Source organism: Tasmannia lanceolata, unplaced genomic scaffold (genome assembly GCF_043159265.1).
Source record: "Tasmannia lanceolata isolate RefF3 unplaced genomic scaffold, GAP_Taslan_0.1 ptg000048l, whole genome shotgun sequence".
Lineage (NCBI taxonomy): Eukaryota > Viridiplantae > Streptophyta > Magnoliopsida > Canellales > Winteraceae > Tasmannia > Tasmannia lanceolata.
Genome location: NW_027518725.1, coordinates 1443456 through 1460524, shown reverse-complemented (window position 1 = coordinate 1460524; position 17069 = coordinate 1443456). Strand labels below are relative to the sequence as shown.

General features: G+C 36.5%; 1 protein-coding gene across 1 annotated transcript; it reads left to right on the top strand.

The window, feature by feature from the left end:
* The first annotated feature begins 2333 nt into the window (after nt 1–2333).
* Nucleotides 2334–14645, top strand: LOC143864320 (endoglucanase 24-like). The gene is made up of 6 exons (XM_077375232.1): nt 2334–2875; nt 3962–4245; nt 5946–6383; nt 11703–11847; nt 12938–13104; nt 14088–14645. The coding sequence occupies exons 1-6, from the start codon at nt 2665–2667 to the stop codon at nt 14415–14417; spliced, it is 1575 nt and encodes a 524-aa protein (XP_077231347.1). The 5' UTR covers nt 2334–2664; the 3' UTR covers nt 14418–14645.
* Nucleotides 14646–17069: the final 2424 nt, after the last annotated feature.

Below are 17069 nucleotides of genomic sequence, written 5' to 3'. Positions count from 1 at the left end.
ATAGGCAATCGAGCTAGGGGTGTTCAATCGGTTATAACCGAACAGAAATAACTGAAATTTGATAACCGAAATAATTTCGAGCTCACTTCTTGTCTACCTGGGCATGTATCACACTATTTATTTTCCAAATGAAATCCCATTTTGCTAGCAGCTCTCTTTCTTTTAATAATACGGGGTCACTTATTTAGAAATTACATCGGGATATTTGTTGGCTCAACATGAATTTCCAATTTCGTATTTTTTTTTTTCCAGAACGGATTCCGGTTTTGCTAGAAGCCCTTATTTATATATTGGGTGTTGCCTTAAAACAAAATATCTTGTAAATATTATAAATGGATGATCTTGACCCCTTATTTAAAATGGGTTTTCTTCTATGTTTATTATTATTATTATTATTATTATTGTTATTTTTGTATTTTTTTAAGGTAAAATTTCATGTTATAAGTTTCTTAGAAGAAAAAGGTAGCACCTAGGTAGGCATGTTGTGTGTGTCAAGCAAACTACCAGCCCTTCCTAACAACCCACCCAACGATAATAAAGTTTAATTACACCATTTTATAAAATGACAAACATACCCTTACTCTAGTAATCGCGGGCAATTTTAGCAGGGCTATTTAAAATGGACCTTGACCTTGTCCTTGAGGGGTTTTTGTGAGTTTTTATATGGTGTAAGGCCTTACCACAGTACGGTAGAGGTACCACCCTTGATATTTGATCCAACAGCAGCTCTGTTGAATCAAATATCAAGTGTGGTAGTAAGTGGCGAAGCCGGATTTATGCAAAAGGGAGGCAGGCATCAAATTTTAAAGGGGGTTGGACCCAATTGAGTTGGGCCTATTAAGGAGTTTGCCCAACTTAACAGGGTCAGCTGCCCACCTTATGCTACACGTAGCTCCGCACTGTACAAGGGCTTTATTATTGTAAGGCTTTGCACAATATAATTTGTCGGCTTTTGTAAAAGCAGTCTTCTAGTTTTGACATTTTACAAATGAAGTCATCTTATTTGAGTGAAATTTGCAAATCCATGCTTGCCAGATTACCTGTAGTAGATTTTTTTTACTCATAAAATGGAGAATTTATATGATGGGTGGCCGTGAAAACACGTGAAGTCTAAAAAGGCAAGTATGGCCCACTTTTTTTGATGATCCAAACCGTTCATCTGTCTGGGCACAACGTAAATAGGTTGTGCCCCAAAAATCAGTTCCATAGGATGATCCTAACCCTCCGATCTGAACTAATCTGAATATGGAGATTTCCATAAATCACTTATGGAATCTTCTACATATCAGAGGGTTAGGATCATCCTATGAAACTGATTTTTGGGGCACAACCTATTTACGTTGTGTCCAGACAGATGAACGGTTTGGATCATCAAAAAAAGTGGGCCATACTTGCCTTTTTAGACTTCACGTGTTTTCACGGCCACCCATCATATAAATTCTCCATAAAATGACCAAATTATTATCCTTAAATGTGAAAAGATAAAATTACCTTAGTAAAAACCTTGATTTACATTGGAAAATGACAAAAGTATCCTATTTCGCTCTTCCAGCCCTTTCACCCTATTTTGGGACTCGCCCGTCAGAAAAGGTGCATGAGGTAGAATTTTGAACCCCACATGATGCAATGGTTTGAGTTGAGTTGGTGGGACCCACCGTAATCAAAACATGGTGTAAAATGGTGAGCCCCACCACATGTACATGGATTTGGGGAGAGATGGTGGGATCTACCATATCAAAACCGGATTTCGGATTTCGGCTGAGGCCGAAATAGGCACGGAAACCGAAATTTAAAACCATGATTAGAATAGGGTCCGAAATGCCAAAGGAAATGATATTTTCACCCACTTTTTTCAACATTTTCCTCCAATTTTAGATCTTTTTTACAGAAAATAGGCTTAGAACAATTTGGGGGCATTCAATTTGTTTTACGCCTAGTTTAAGTTGAGAGAGACAGAGGTGAAGAAAAAGACAAATAAATATGAGAAAATGACCTCATAAAGGCATTTGGCAGATGGCTGTTGCATAAGAGAACAACTACACCTCAGATGAATTAAGAGACTGAGACAAAATCTGCTGAAAAGTGATCCGGTGTGGCTGCTATCACATGCAACAGCCAGCTGCGAAATGCCTTTCTTCGATTGTCCCTAGCAAATCCCAAAAAAAACACTCTAAAATCATCAAAATCTGTGTTAGTTAATTCTCATTAGTTATTAGTTATTACCGACCGGGTCCAACGCGATTGTCGGCAGAACCACTTTCTGAAATTTCTCAAAACCACCAAGGGCATTATTGTAATTTCAATAATAAAACACAGATCTATCCCGCCCTGCTCTCAAATTCGTTCCATTTATTTTCTCCCAATCTTCCGATTTTTAGGGTTTTTAGGGCTCTCTACATTTTCAATGCCAGCATTATAACAGATCTGGAAACCCTAGAAAACAGAAAAAAAGAAGAACAACATCATTATCTGTGGTAACACGATCGAAACCCTAGAAATCACAGAAAACTCTCCGAATCAGCTTCCGGAAGCAACATATCTGTTGTTTGAGAGATCTCTTCAATGCCAGCAATTCGGCATGGATCGAAGCCCTAACTTGTAGAGATCTACTCATTTTATTGGAATTTTTTCTAGACATTGCTGAAAAGTTGCTTATTTGATAGAATGGGAGCGGTTAAGAAGTATTCCAAGGGCTGGATCTGGTGGTTGATTGTTTTGTTGATTGCTGCACTCGTTGTCACAATTGCGGTGATCACTGTTCGGAGGAGATCTCATCATTCCGAGGCGGCTCCTGTTCCTGGACCACCAGGCGCCATTGTTAAGAAATATGGCGATGCTCTGAATCTCGCTCTCAAATTCTTTGATGTACAGAAATGTACTTTGATTTTCCTTTCCCTTTTATGCTTGATAATTTGTAGTGATTTTTATGAATTTAGATCTATATCTATGTTAGTTGTTTTGGAGGTTAGTTTAAGATTTCTGTTTGCTCATAAAAAAAATTATGTTTTTCTTCATTGAGAACTATATTACTTTAAACGTAGATATATAGTTGTTTAGATTTTAGAACAATAATGCTTGCTAATTCTGCTTTTAGCATATAACTCGCCTTATGGCTTCGATTTTTCAGATTTTAGTTCCATCTCCCTTGATATTTTGTTGAAATTATTCTGAATTTAAATCGATATGTTCGGTTGTTTTGGAGGTTAGTCTAAGATTTCTGTTTGTTCAAGGAAATTATCTTTTCTAATTTGAGAACTATACTCGAAAATTTTATATATGGTTGTTTAAAGAACAATAATGCTTTCAAATTCCGCATTTTAGCATATAATTCATCTTATGGTTTCAATTTTTCAGAGTTTAGCTGAGATGCTCTGAATCTCGCTCTGCAATTCTTTGATGTACAGAAATGTACTTTGATTTTCCTCTCCCTTATAGTTGATTTTTTTTTTTTTTTGGAAATTATTCTGAATTTAGATCTACACGTATGCTTGTTGTTTTGAAGGGTAGTCTAAAATTTCTTTTTGCTTATAAAAGGTATCTTTTCTTCATTGAGAAGTAGCATTTGAAATGTAGATATATTGTTTTTTAGATTTTAGAACAATAATGCTTTTAAATTCTGCATTTTGGCATATAATTATACTTATGGTTTCGATTTTTCAGTTTTTAGCTTAGCAAAGCTTTGGTTGTGCAGAATCTTGATGTATTTTATTTCTTTCTTTAAATGTTTTTCTTCTTTTAAATTTTGCTTTGTTGTATATATCTTCTCTTTACTGTTCTCAATTGATTGCTCGAAACGTGAATGCATATGATCTTTACCTTTATCTTTGATAAATCTTTCTTATTTTCGTATGGTAAGTGAATTCAATCCCTTTTATGCTCTGCATTATTTTAACAATAGAAAAAGTCAATTTGTTAAGCTTTTAACTGAAGTGAAACTTTCTTTTTGTTTTGTTTTCTTCAGCTGGGAAGTTGGTTGATAACACAATTTCTTGGAGAGGTGATTCGGCTCTAGATGATGGAAGTGAAAAAAAATTGGATTTGTCTAAAGGAATGTATGATGCGGGAGACCACATCAAGTTTGGTTTTCCAATGGCTTTCACTGCGACAGTTTTGTCATGGAGCATTCTTGAATATGGAGATCAGATGAATGCAGCAAAGAATCTGGCGCCTGCTCAAGACTCTCTTAAATGGATCACTGATTATCTGATCAATGCTCATCCTTCTGATAATGTGTTGTACATTCAGGTAACTCACACCCATTACTCTGATTGTTTCACTTTACAGATTACAGGCTTGCTTAATCTGCACATAATTATATGCTCCCTGCAATGCATTAGTATGATTTTGTACTTTATGTAGAAGCTTGACAAAATACACCCTTCCCATATTCGATAGTTCTAGTAAATGTGGATAACCTTCAAGTAGTGTTTGGTTGCGCGGCAGTTCTCTCGGAGAGTAGTGGAAAAACTAGGGGTTTGATTACCAAAAGAAAGAGAGTGAAGAGAGAGATGGGGAAGAGAGAGAAAGATATAAAAGACAAGACCTTTTCCATTATTCTTCTCCCAAAAATTTAACATTGTGGTAGAATTTGGTTGGAAGATGAGTAGAGGGCACATTAGTGCACATTGGCGCCACATGTGCAAAAAAGCAATAATGATGTTTGGAAAATGTTGGGTAGTCAACTGGAACTTCAATGCAATATAGACAACCAAACAAGGAATTGGCATCCCTTGGCATTTCAAATTCCAATGAATGCCGAGCGTTTTTGCAACCAAACAAAAAACCTGCATTTAATTTCTCTATTTATCTACATATTAAGTATATGGATATCTCAGAACAAGTGATGGAGATTATTCTTGAGTACCAACCTTGTCCTCTCCTCTCCAAGTTACACATTCATCTGAATTGACCGGTTTTATTGGAGAAGAAAAAATAAGAGAACAACTTTTATTTCTTAAGGGAGTTATTTACATGTTTGACATATGAATTTTGGTTACTGCTTGTTAGCAGTCTAGTTGCAGTTTTTTTTCCCTTTTTTTATGGCAATTTCATTAAAAGCAAATGAGACTGAGTGGGTCTCTCAACAAAAGTCATACAAGCCAAATAGTTTTTTCTATCATTTTCACAAGCATTAAATCATTCAACTCAACTCAACTAAGCCTTCGTCCGAAACTAGTTGGGGTCGGCACAAGCATTAAATCATTGGTAGTGTTTAATTTTAATTTCTGTTTATCTTCCCAAGCAAGAGTTCGTGGATATTATTATCCTTTCTTGGTTTGTCAGGGATTTTTTTCCATTCAATTGATGATAACCACATTTGTTTTTGAGTTATTTTGGTTTTCTATATTTCAAAAATTGAAAAAGAATTTAAGCAAAATAGTTTGCCTTTCTCAATTTATAAATGAGAATGTTTACTCCAGGCCATTGATTTTGTAGAGTCTGTCGAGGCTGTGTTTATCAAGCCAATCTATTCCAAAATATGTGATATGCACTTATCTGGTTTTGTCTTTTTCATGTTTCTACCCGAATGGTCACATGTTATCTTTCATGTATTATCATTGTGAAGGGAAGTTGAACGAAGTATTTGTTTCGATAAATTACACGAAAGGTCACATGCTTAGCTTATAAACTATTCTTCACTATTCTTTTTTTTTGGGGGGGGGGGGGGGGGGGGGGGGGGGCGCTAATTTATTATATTTTGTTAGCATCTTTTTTTTTTCTGTGGATGCTCCCAAATATAAGATCTGTACTTGCTCCATTTTATTTTACAATTTTATGTAACATAATCAATATGTTTAATCCATTACACCCCCCCCCCCCCCCCCCCACCCCACCCACCCTTTTTTTTTTCTTTTGGTTCGTTTCAAATTTGGTGAAATTTTGTCAGATATTCTTTGTGATTAAGGTTTGTGCAATGGTATTGAAGTGGCTTCTTCTAATTGCAGGTGGGAGACCCTGTTATAGACCACAAGTGTTGGGAGAGGCCTGAAACCATGGCCGAGAAGAGGCCTCTAACAATGGTGAACACATCTTCACCAGGCTCAGATGTTGCAGCAGAAACTGCAGCGGCCCTGGCATCAGCTTCTTTGGTGTTCAAAACCATCAACTCCACGTACTCGGATTTACTTCTTCAGCATGCACAGAAGCTATTTACATTTGCCGATAGTTATAGAGGCTCTTATAGTATCAGCATTCCCCAAGTCCAGATGTACTATAACTCTACTGGATATAAAGATGATCTCCTGTGGGCAGCTGCCTGGCTCTATCATGCAACCGGGGACCAGTCATACCTCAGCTATGTCACTGTAGAAAATGGAAATGACTTTGCCGAGTGGGGAAACCCATCATGGTTTAGTTGGGATAACAAGCTTGCAGGAGCCCAGGTTTGAATCCTTTACTTAAAGATGCAAAATTTTCTGTCTTAGTATACCTATTTACTTATGTTTTGTTATTATATAAGACATTAGGTTCAACTAACATGAACAAAGTGCCATCACGCAATCCCCTCTGTAGCCTGACATCTAGTTCATCCTTTCTGTTATGACTGTCTTGAATATTATTTACCATAAGCTGAAATGTTTAACTACAATAGGGAAATGAAAATAAACAAGAGGGGAAACAAGAAATGGGAAGCGATGGGAAATCACATGAGAAACACATTGAGAAACTCAGTGGGAAACGTGTTAGAAACATTTTGGAACATTAGTCAAGCGTTGAGGTACACACGTAGAAAAGCGTAGAGAATGTACCAGAAGTTCTGTGATAATACTTCTAATGCATATAGGAAACACCTCCAAAACGAAAGAAAAACAACTCTAATGAGTGAATGAAGTGCTTTTAAAGTGTGCAAGAAATGACTACGAACATATGCCAAGTATTCATTTGTGTAGGCCTTTTTACATTTTTTTTTTACATTTTATCTTATTGTAAGAAACTCTCATAATCTGATGAGAGAGAGACACCAGGCAATTCCTGGGGTTTATATTATATTTTCATAATAAGATTACAGTCCTAATCAGTAACCTATATACTGACATAAAGTCAACTACAGGACTGTCCCTACTAAATAAATACACCATATGTATGCACCATACGGAAACAATGCGAACTATTTGTTATATCCAGCACCCCCTCTCTAGCTGAACTGTATCTATGAACATGTACATTTTTTTTTGAATGGTGATGAACATGTACAATTTGTTAGATAAATGCAAATGTTTCTCACTCGTGAGGCCTTTAGTAAAGATTTCCACTAATTTGTCTTTTCTTCCAAACCTTTTATGACACAATGGAAATCAATCTCTATGCATTCGTTCTAACATGAAACACTAGATTTTGTGATAATTTGATCGCACTTTGTTTGTCACTGCATAGTTTTGAATGTCTCTTCGGAAGAATTCTTATCTCCGGAAGCAATTGCCTAAACCTGATTACCTCTGCAGTTGCTGAAGCGTGGTTCTATGTTCTTTTTCGCACTAGATCTTGCAACCGTACTTTGCTTCTTACTACTACATGAAATTAGACAATCATTCACTATGCCATAGTATCCTGTGATTGATCTCCTAGAGTTAGGATCACCTGCCAATCAACTTCTGAAAATCCAACTAATTGGACTTCTTTCTTCTGATCAAAACTGTTACGCCCCTAACCTGGCAGCACAATTCAGTGTCGTGGCAGCAGCTGCATGCTGACAAGGCTTTGTCCCATAAGCATACAAGGTCTTTAATCGTATCTTAAAATTCACAATATGATGATTCTAAATAATATGAATTATGATCAGATAAATTAAATGTTCATAATTTGGTCAAAGTTCCCATTAAGGGTGCGTTTGGATTACTGGAATCAGGAATCGGTATCAGCATCCTATTCCAATTCCCTTGGGAATGGTATCACAATTCCATTTCTAGTGTTTGGTTAAGTACTATAATTATCAAGAGAATCAATCATGATTCCAATTCTAGCATTTGGTACGTCTCAGAATAGAATCAAATTTCCAACCAAATTTTCATATTATCCTAATCAAATTTTCAATAAATTTTTAATTTCCAAGTAATCAATTTTCGGAGGATTAAAAACAACTTGTCAGACCATGAAATCAAAGCTTCATTGAAACACAACAACGTGCTACAGAGAAAAAAGATTAATTTAGTTTCTCTTATTATCAAGTGCTCTATTTCTTCCTCATGATAAACAAAATAAACAGATATTATAAATTTTTTTCCCTCTGAATCATCTCTATAGAAAAAAAACAAGAAGAGCCTTCTAAGAAAAACATGAATTTTCTCTACAGTGATTTTTCCACCATGAAATCTTTTTTTAATGGTTTTTCCACCATGAAATCTTACATGGGCTTATCCTCAAAAATTTTCCATAGCCATGGACACTTGTTGAAATCCCTCGATCGATATGAGACGTCCAAAAACGGGCTACAGAGAAAAAAGATTAATTTAGTTTCACTTATTATAAAGTGCTCTATTTCTTCCTCATGATAAACAAAATAAACAGATATTATAATTTTTTTTCCCTCTGAATCATCTCTATAGAAAAAAAACAAGAAGAGCCTTCTAAGAAAAACATTAATTTTCTCTACAGTGATTTTTCCACCATGAAATCTTACATGGGCTTATCCTCAAAAAATTTCCATAGCCATGGACACTTGTTGAAATCCCTCGATTGATATGAGACGTCCAAAAACTCCATACCCATCTGATCTCTGTTGGCTTGGAAGCATCAATTCCCTATTGTTCAGCATGTAAAAGTAGCTGTTTGATGAAACCCCAAATCCAGAGAACGATGAAAACCCTAGGACGTTTAGAAGAAACCCCAAATCTTCGATGAGAGATTCAACTGTAAGCAAACCCTAGGATGTTTTTTTCATAGTTCTTGGTCATGCCCTTCCTCTATTATAAGAAACCCCAGATCTCTAAAGCCAGATTCTATAGCAAGCAAACCCTAATGCATAGAAAGATGAAAACTGTTGAAAAGCTTCATAAAAATGCCTTTGATATGATGGATGAAAAAGCATTGATCCAACAAAAAATTGGTAGATGCTCAAAAAGGTGCCGAGGAGATGCTGAGAAAGATGAAAGCTGTTGAAATTTTTTTCCAAAGAGCCATGTGGATGTTGAAGAACATTGCAGAAAAAAAAAGCAAGTGGGAAAAAAAAAAACGAAGTCTGGATGTGTGGTTGTGAACTCATGATATCTGATTCTGGGAATTAGAGTACCACCTACCCCCATAGGTGGGTATCGAACACCGCCCAAAATTCCAGGCTTTTTTCCTCCTGGCGCACTTCATTCCATTTTCAAAACTGAACCAAACACCAGAATTTGTGGAATCGGAATAAGACACCCATTCTTATTTCAGATTCCGGCAATCCAAACGCATCCTAAATTCATGAATCTCAAAATACTGCTCTATAAAGAATGAAGTGAGGGCCTCCAAAATAAGGGAGTTATATCCTCTACATAAGTTCCCAATTAAGAAATAAAAGGAGAGTATAAACAAAGTGTTTGCATCTTCTCTAGTTATTTCTGTCGGCCTCTAACCCAACTGTTCATTTGAAACAAGGTGAACGCAGAGTGAGCTATGCAGCTCAATAGGTAATCACCAGCCTTAACTAGCTGGATCAAGCATGAGAGATCAGATATTTCAAAACATAGACTTTCAATGAAATCATATCCAAAATGTAAATCGACTGATATATACAATTTTATAAAATGATAAGAATCTCAAGATCAGTGTTTCCAATGTTTTTCAAACTCCAATTGCCTAAAACAATTCAAAAATATCAAACACTTTTTAAGATCCACAACCTTTGTGAAAACACTTCTTAAAATCTACAACCTTTGTGACTGTGGCCACACTTATTCCGGTGACAAGGCCAGTACAATAAAACCACATATCATCCTAGTGACAGGGTTCAATACAGTATTATCACATATCATCCCTGTGGCAGGGTTCAATACAGTAGTACCAAGTGGTGCAAAGAATATGATCATTCTGCCAATGTTTAACCCCGTGGGTGGCAACGTCCAGTCTTAGTCAGGCTGAGAGTTTAAACAACTACAAAACAGAATAAAACACTTCCAGAGAATCACAATTCACAATTCAGAATCCAGTTTTAATAAAACAGTTCCAGAATATCACAATTCACAATCCAGAGTAGTCACTCTGAGCATTGGAATCAAAACAATGTCCAGTAATACACGTCAAATAACAATTTTGCATACTTGATCTGAATAATTGATTTAAAACAATTTCATTCATACAACAAGACTTCGTAGCATGTTTCTTTTTTTAAAACTATTTAAACATCAAAGGAGATTTCATAGCAAAATTACTTTTTCATAACAACTTCCACATAAAGCGATTTAGAAACGATTTTCAAATCAAACGGTTTCCAAAATTGTTTTACATACAACGATGCCACTTTTCAACAAGATTCATTATTGGAATAATTTTCTGAACAATTTTCATATGGGATTTGCTAGCGTCCATCACATAAGGCATTTGGCGGATGGTCTGTTGCATGTGAGCGCTGCTACCTCATGACTGAAGACTAAATCTGCTGAAAAGTGAGCCTGTGTGGCTGCTCTCACATGCAACAGGCCTTCCGTGAAATGCCTTTTGCGACGGACGCTAGCAAATCCCTTTTTATATAAAACTAATTTTAGAAAATAAAGTGTTGAAATACACTAGAGAAGGCAGGAGATGGAATCCCTTTGAAAATCTCTTCTCACAAAACCAGTTCAAGAGCCCTTTTTCTAACCATTGCATTTACCATATTTTTCTAACCATTGCATTTCTTTTAAGAATGGTGTTTCCTCGGAAATGTGTGTCCTACTCTCCCCTAGTGTTTCTGGCAACTATGGTTATGATAGTTCTTAGTGTCCCCGAATCAGTTTATGCCATGTGAAAGTCCTTTTTACAATTGAATATGAAGCTTGTATGGTATGGAATGATTTGAAAAGGGTGTTTCCTCGGAAATGCGTTTCCTACTCTCCCCTAGTGTTTCTGGCACCTATGCTTATGATAGTTCTTAGTGTCGCCAAATCAGTTTATGCCATGTGGAAGTCCTTTTTAGTTTTTACAACTGAATATGAAGCTTGTATGGTATGGTGTGATTTGAAAAAGGCACTCACCATGGCTCCCAAGTTAGATCATTTTTTCAAAGAACCTGCATGCCTTGGCCTGAATTTGAATATTTTTTTTCAGACTTCGGTGTAGATATATTGATCTACTTTTTGTGTATTCAAAGAAAAGGAGAGAAGAAGAAAATTAGATGAGAATCGGAATCATTTTTCTTTCTTTAATCAGTTTCAATGCCATAAGGCAAAGATACTGACAGTCTCCTGCACCATAGGATTCTTCAACAAGAACATGCTCCGGTTAGCGCTCCTCAGCCAGAGAACTTCTCTTCTATGAATATGAGAACCTACATATATAAAAAATTTCGGAAGCGTGACACCTTCCACCTTGGGAGACAGTCGCTCTTAACCCACCTTTCTTGTGCACAAAAGTGAAAGTGTTCATCAATCGAAATAATGTACCAGTTAAAAAGATGAAAATGTGAAAGCCCCCAGTATATTCACCGCATTTGTGAGAGTATCGATGTGTCCCCTGGTTTTGATGAAACCTATAAAATGACATGTAACTTTGAGCTAAGCTTTCTTAATAGTTAGTTTGCTATCTTTGAACAGGTTCTCTTGTCCAGACTATACTTCTTTGGCCCAAAGAAGTCAAACGCAGAGAATGCTGACCTCCTGAGCTATGCAAGAACTGCCAGGGCTGTTATGTGTGGTCTCCTTCCAGACTCTCCCACAGCCACATCCAGTAGAACATCTGGTAATTTCAGTTATATTTATTTAAAATTTATTTAGGGAGATGATGTTTTCTCTCCCCCTGCATTACGCATGCGCCCCCCTTATAATGTGATTTGACGTGAACAGTGGGCAACTTTAACTCTTTTTGACGTCAAATCACGTTATAATGGGGGCATATGCGTACTGGGGGGGGGGGGGGGGGTTGAATATATCAGCGCCCTTTATAAATTGTGCTGGCAATTTTACTTATATTTATTTAAATTTAAATATTACGCCCCATCTTTGTTCTTGGTTTCTCCAAGTATCTTTGTGTGCGTCTGGGTGCACTTGTATTCATGTTTATTTGTGAATGTGGAGCTTTGTCTCCTTCCTACTCACATGATCTTCTGTTATATAGCCGTTAATTTCTTCTCCGGCTTTGTTTGATCAACTAAAATCATCAAAGTTTCTTTGGGATTTGAGTTGCCTGAAATGCTTCTGCATTTTATCAGCTATTCCTAGTGTTTTTCTCAACTTCCGGGCTTCGAACTGAGCAGGGCCGCATTTTATTGTCTGCTCACTAGACTGACAATTTCGTATGGTATAATTAGAGTACTTAAAACAAAAATTGGGAATTGAATTTAATAAACGATGTCACATGTCTCCTACATATTGGCTGCATAGAGAAATATAATGATTTTTTTATCTCTATCAGAGAATTCAAAAAAGAAAAATCAGAGAAATCAGTTTCATTCTGTTTGTGGCCCTGTTTGGATTGGAGGAATTTTCTGGAAAAGTTTGGAAAGGAAAATATTTCCAAAATTCCTTCTCTGTTTTTACAGACAAAAAAAGATGTCTTGAACCAATCTCATTCAAGTTTTATGTAGAGGGACCTTCAATTTATCATAATTTTGCTCTATATTAAACATTATCTAACATTTCCCTCTAAATCGTAGAAAGAAAAAATTTCCCATAAAAACATTTCTATCAGAAATGTTTTTCTTGCAACCAAACATGGCCGATATGGGCCTGTAAAGATCAAAGGTTTGCTTCCAGCTGTTTTAGAGTACAAAATGTCTTGAATGGAAACCTTGGAGAGTAAAAAATTCTTACGACTGCCAATTGAAATGCAGGTGGCATGATATGGATAAGTCAGTGGAATTCCCTCCAGCACCCTGTTGCCTCTGCATTCCTAGCCGTACTTTTCAGCGACTACATGCTCTCGTCCCGGACGGCTACTTTCTCTTGCAGTGGGAAGTCCTACACACCCTCAGATCTTCGCAAGTTTGCCATGTCACAGGTCCTTCCTCGATGCACCAAAAACACTGTCCAATTGGTGCTTCCTCGATGCACCAAAAACACTGTCCCATTTCTGTTCTCCTCTTTCATGCTTTAGATCTAAATATGTTCTTCTGTTCATAGTCACAAATATCCCCTGATATTTTTGAATTTTTTTATAAAGCGATAAAATCCTGAAATTTTCCCGAAATTTTGAAAAATCATCGAGATTTCTTCATATTTTATTTTTATTCCAAAAATATCACAAAAATATCTCTATAAATTCACGATATTATTGTTCTTCTAATTTTATATTTAAATTTCATATATATTTATATTTTTAAAATATTTTTTCCATTATTTTTTTTATATAAACTAGAAAATAACGGAAAAAAAAACCTTCAAATATCACGAGATAACCCTTACCAACAAATTCCCGAGACAAATATTTGTGACTGCTTCTTGTTAAACACTTTGTCACAAATATCTCCGAAATTTTCAAAATATAGACGATTTTATTGCTACATTTTGATAAAATGATAAAATTCCGAAATAATCCCGAGAATTTAAAAGTATAGCTTAATTTTCATTTACCGCAATAATATCATGATATTTTTACAGTATTTTTTTTTAGATTTTTTTTCTTAATTTAGATACTTTTATATGTTTTTAAATAGTTTTATTTTTATTGTTTGTTTCTTGATATAAACCCAACAAAATAAAATAAATATCCCGAGATTTTCCCTTGCCGAGAAATCCCCGAGAACGATATTTGTGACTTACGTTGAACATGCCATATTTCCAATGTCTTCCAGCTTCTTTAGCTAATGACCCTGTTATGGTCCTAAGTGGGGGCCTGCCTAGATATAGCACTAGGTGGGACCCAGCCTGGTGTGGGACAGGTTTAAAGGGCCTAAACTAATTCCATCAACTCTGGTGCTTTTAGCGTATTGATCAGGTACCAAACAGACCCATCCTAACCTTTCTAGTTTCTACCCTTTGTAGGCTGATTACGTGTTGGGCAACAATCCGATGGAGATGAGCTTCCTCGTCGGATATGGGAATAAGTTCCCACATTATGTGCACCACAGGGGAGCTTCAATTCCTGCAAATGCAAACACTGGCTGTGATGGATTCAAATGGCTGACCTCCACTGATCCCAATCCAAATGTTGCTTCTGGTGGGCTCGTGGGCGGCCCCTTCCTAAATGAAACTTATATCGATAGCCGGAACAATTCCATGCAAGGCGAGCCCACCACGTACAATAGTGCGCTCATTGTCGCCCTCCTCTCCGGCTTGGTCACCACTTCATCTGTAGTACAGTCATTCTCCTAAGGTACATATGCATCCCCACGCTCACTTCCATCTTTGTATTATTTTGTACAAGAAATATTTTGCTCAACTTTGTAGCTGGAGTGTGCTTTGTGGTTGCAATGCGGGTGGTGCTTGTACCATTTTGCCTTGCGAATCATCCGCCATTGCTCTCTGTGTTGCCATTGATTTGTTATTTTGATGATTTGTATTACGTATGATATATTCAGTCTACATGATTTCTTCAGTCTATTCGCCTTGTGAATCATATCCTGTTATGGTCCGAAGCAGGGGGGCTGCTTATGTAGAGGACTAGGTGGGAACTAGAGACAGGTTTAAAGGGCTTTATCTAATGTGTTCATCAGTCCCCTCTAGAGGCTTAGGGGGTATTTTGGAATGTTCTATTTTATTTTATTTTAGCTCTGAGGAGTGAAAAAAGAATCTTGTTTGATGGGGAAGAATGTCATCACTTTTGATTCTGTGTCTCTGAAATCACAATTCTTAGAGCTACCTTTTATCGCTTTGGTATTAAAACAAAATAATTTTTTCTGGGTCCAGGTAAAATCCCTCATTTCTCTCAACGGTTCTCTCCTCCTCGGCTCCTCCTATTAATAAAATGAGGGATTTTACCCAGACACCCAAAAGAAGAGGGATTTTACCTTAGTATCCGTTGTAAGTAATTTTCCTTTTATTTTGATTTTGAGGTAAGGTGGTATACTGGTATGTCCCTCTATTCTTCTTTTATTTTTTTATTTATTTTTGAACGATTCTTGTACTTTTATCCATGAACAAAATTTCTGCTTCCGGGTTCCTAGATTAATTTCGGATTTAAAGAAACAAAGGGATTTTACCTAGACCCTAAAAAATGTGGGATTTCTATATCCTTTTTACATTTTATCATACTTTAGTATAGAAGTTTATATAAAGCTGACTGTTCGAAGTGGATGTATATTGGAAGTTAATTTTTTCAATTTTGAATTTGTAAGGGGATTTTTAACGAGCTCGTTGCCGTTCAACTTAACTCAACTAAGCCTTTGTCCCAAACTAGTTGGGGTCGGCTAATGAATCCTTTAGAAAATTTTCATGGAGAAAGAGAATGGACCTACCCGATTCAAATTGACTAAGTCTAATCCTGACATTAGTTGGGTTCGTCTACATGGATCATTTTTTTCCCATTCTATCCTATCCATGGTCATGTTTTCTGTGTTATGTTCTTAGCCCTCAAGTCTTTCCTTACCGTTTGTACCCAAATTGTTTTCGGTCTACCCCTACCTCTTTTTACTCCATCAACTTGGCACGAGTCACCTCTTCTCACTGGAGCATCCAAAGGCCTACGTTGGATATGCCCAAACCATCTTAAGCGGTGCTCTCTTATCTTCTCTTCATTTATGCCACCTGCACCTTTTTACGGATGTTTTCATTTTTAATTCGATCTAATCTTGTGTGGCCGCACATCCATCTAAGCATTCGCATCTCCACTACACATCTTATGCACACACTACTTCTTAGTGGCCCAACATTCTGAGCCGTATAACATGGTTGGCCTCACAACTGTCTTATAAAACTTTTCCTTCAACTTGGTAGGTATTTTATAGTTGTACAAAACTCCTGAAGCATGCTTCCACTTCAACCAATCTGCTCTTATTCTGTGGTTGGCATCCTCTTCAGTCTCTCCTTCCTTTATGTAGGATTGAACCAAGATAGCGAAAGACATCCCTCTTAGGTACCTCAATGTCCAGTCATATTTACTACATCCTCGCCCCGCCTCTTTACATTACTAAAGTTGCACTCCATATTTCTTGTCTTAGTCCTACTCAGTCCAAAACCTTTGGATTCTAAAGTAGTTCTCCATAAGGCTAACTTTGCATTAACTGAGACTTATGGAGAAAATAACTTCGCCAATTTATATTTATAAGCATTTCGATAGTTAGCGCCAAAAAAAACATTTCAATTGTTAAAGAGAAATTTACATTTATAAGATTTTAAATAACCTTCGGTCCATGTAAATTTTTCCATTACATATAGCCTAGATGGAATATATACCGATAATATAACAATAAGGGAAGTGATTTCAACGCTCCAATGTTTTGATAAACATGCGCTCCACTTGTTTATCGTGTAGTATTTAAAGGGCTTTAAGAGCTTTTTGAGAACCGTAATATTCCTAAAACAGCCCTTTAAATACTACAAGACAAAAAATGGAGCGCATGTTTATCAAAACATTGGAGAGCATGTTTGGCTGTTGCATGAGAGGGCAGCCACCTCAGATGAATTAAATGAATAAGACAAGATCTGTAGAAAAGTAAGCCCACGAATTGCGTTTTGCAGTCCCTACTCCCTAGCAAATCCCTTATATGCGACATACATGCATAGTTATGAAAAGGGTTTTGCTAACGATAAGGAGCATTTAAAGCACCTATTTTCATGCACCCCCACGCATATATCCTCAAACACATTTATTACTGGAGCAACGATTGTAGTCGAGATTTTATTTCCATAATTACAATTTCAACAAAAGAGGCTTGGGTTTGGTTTTTACAAAAATTACCCCACCATGACAACATAACAAGAATACTCTTATTTCATAAAAGATAACGAAAATATCCCTACTTAAATCTCATGAAAAATGATAAAAATACTTATATCTCATAAAAAGTGTTAAATACACCTATCTCT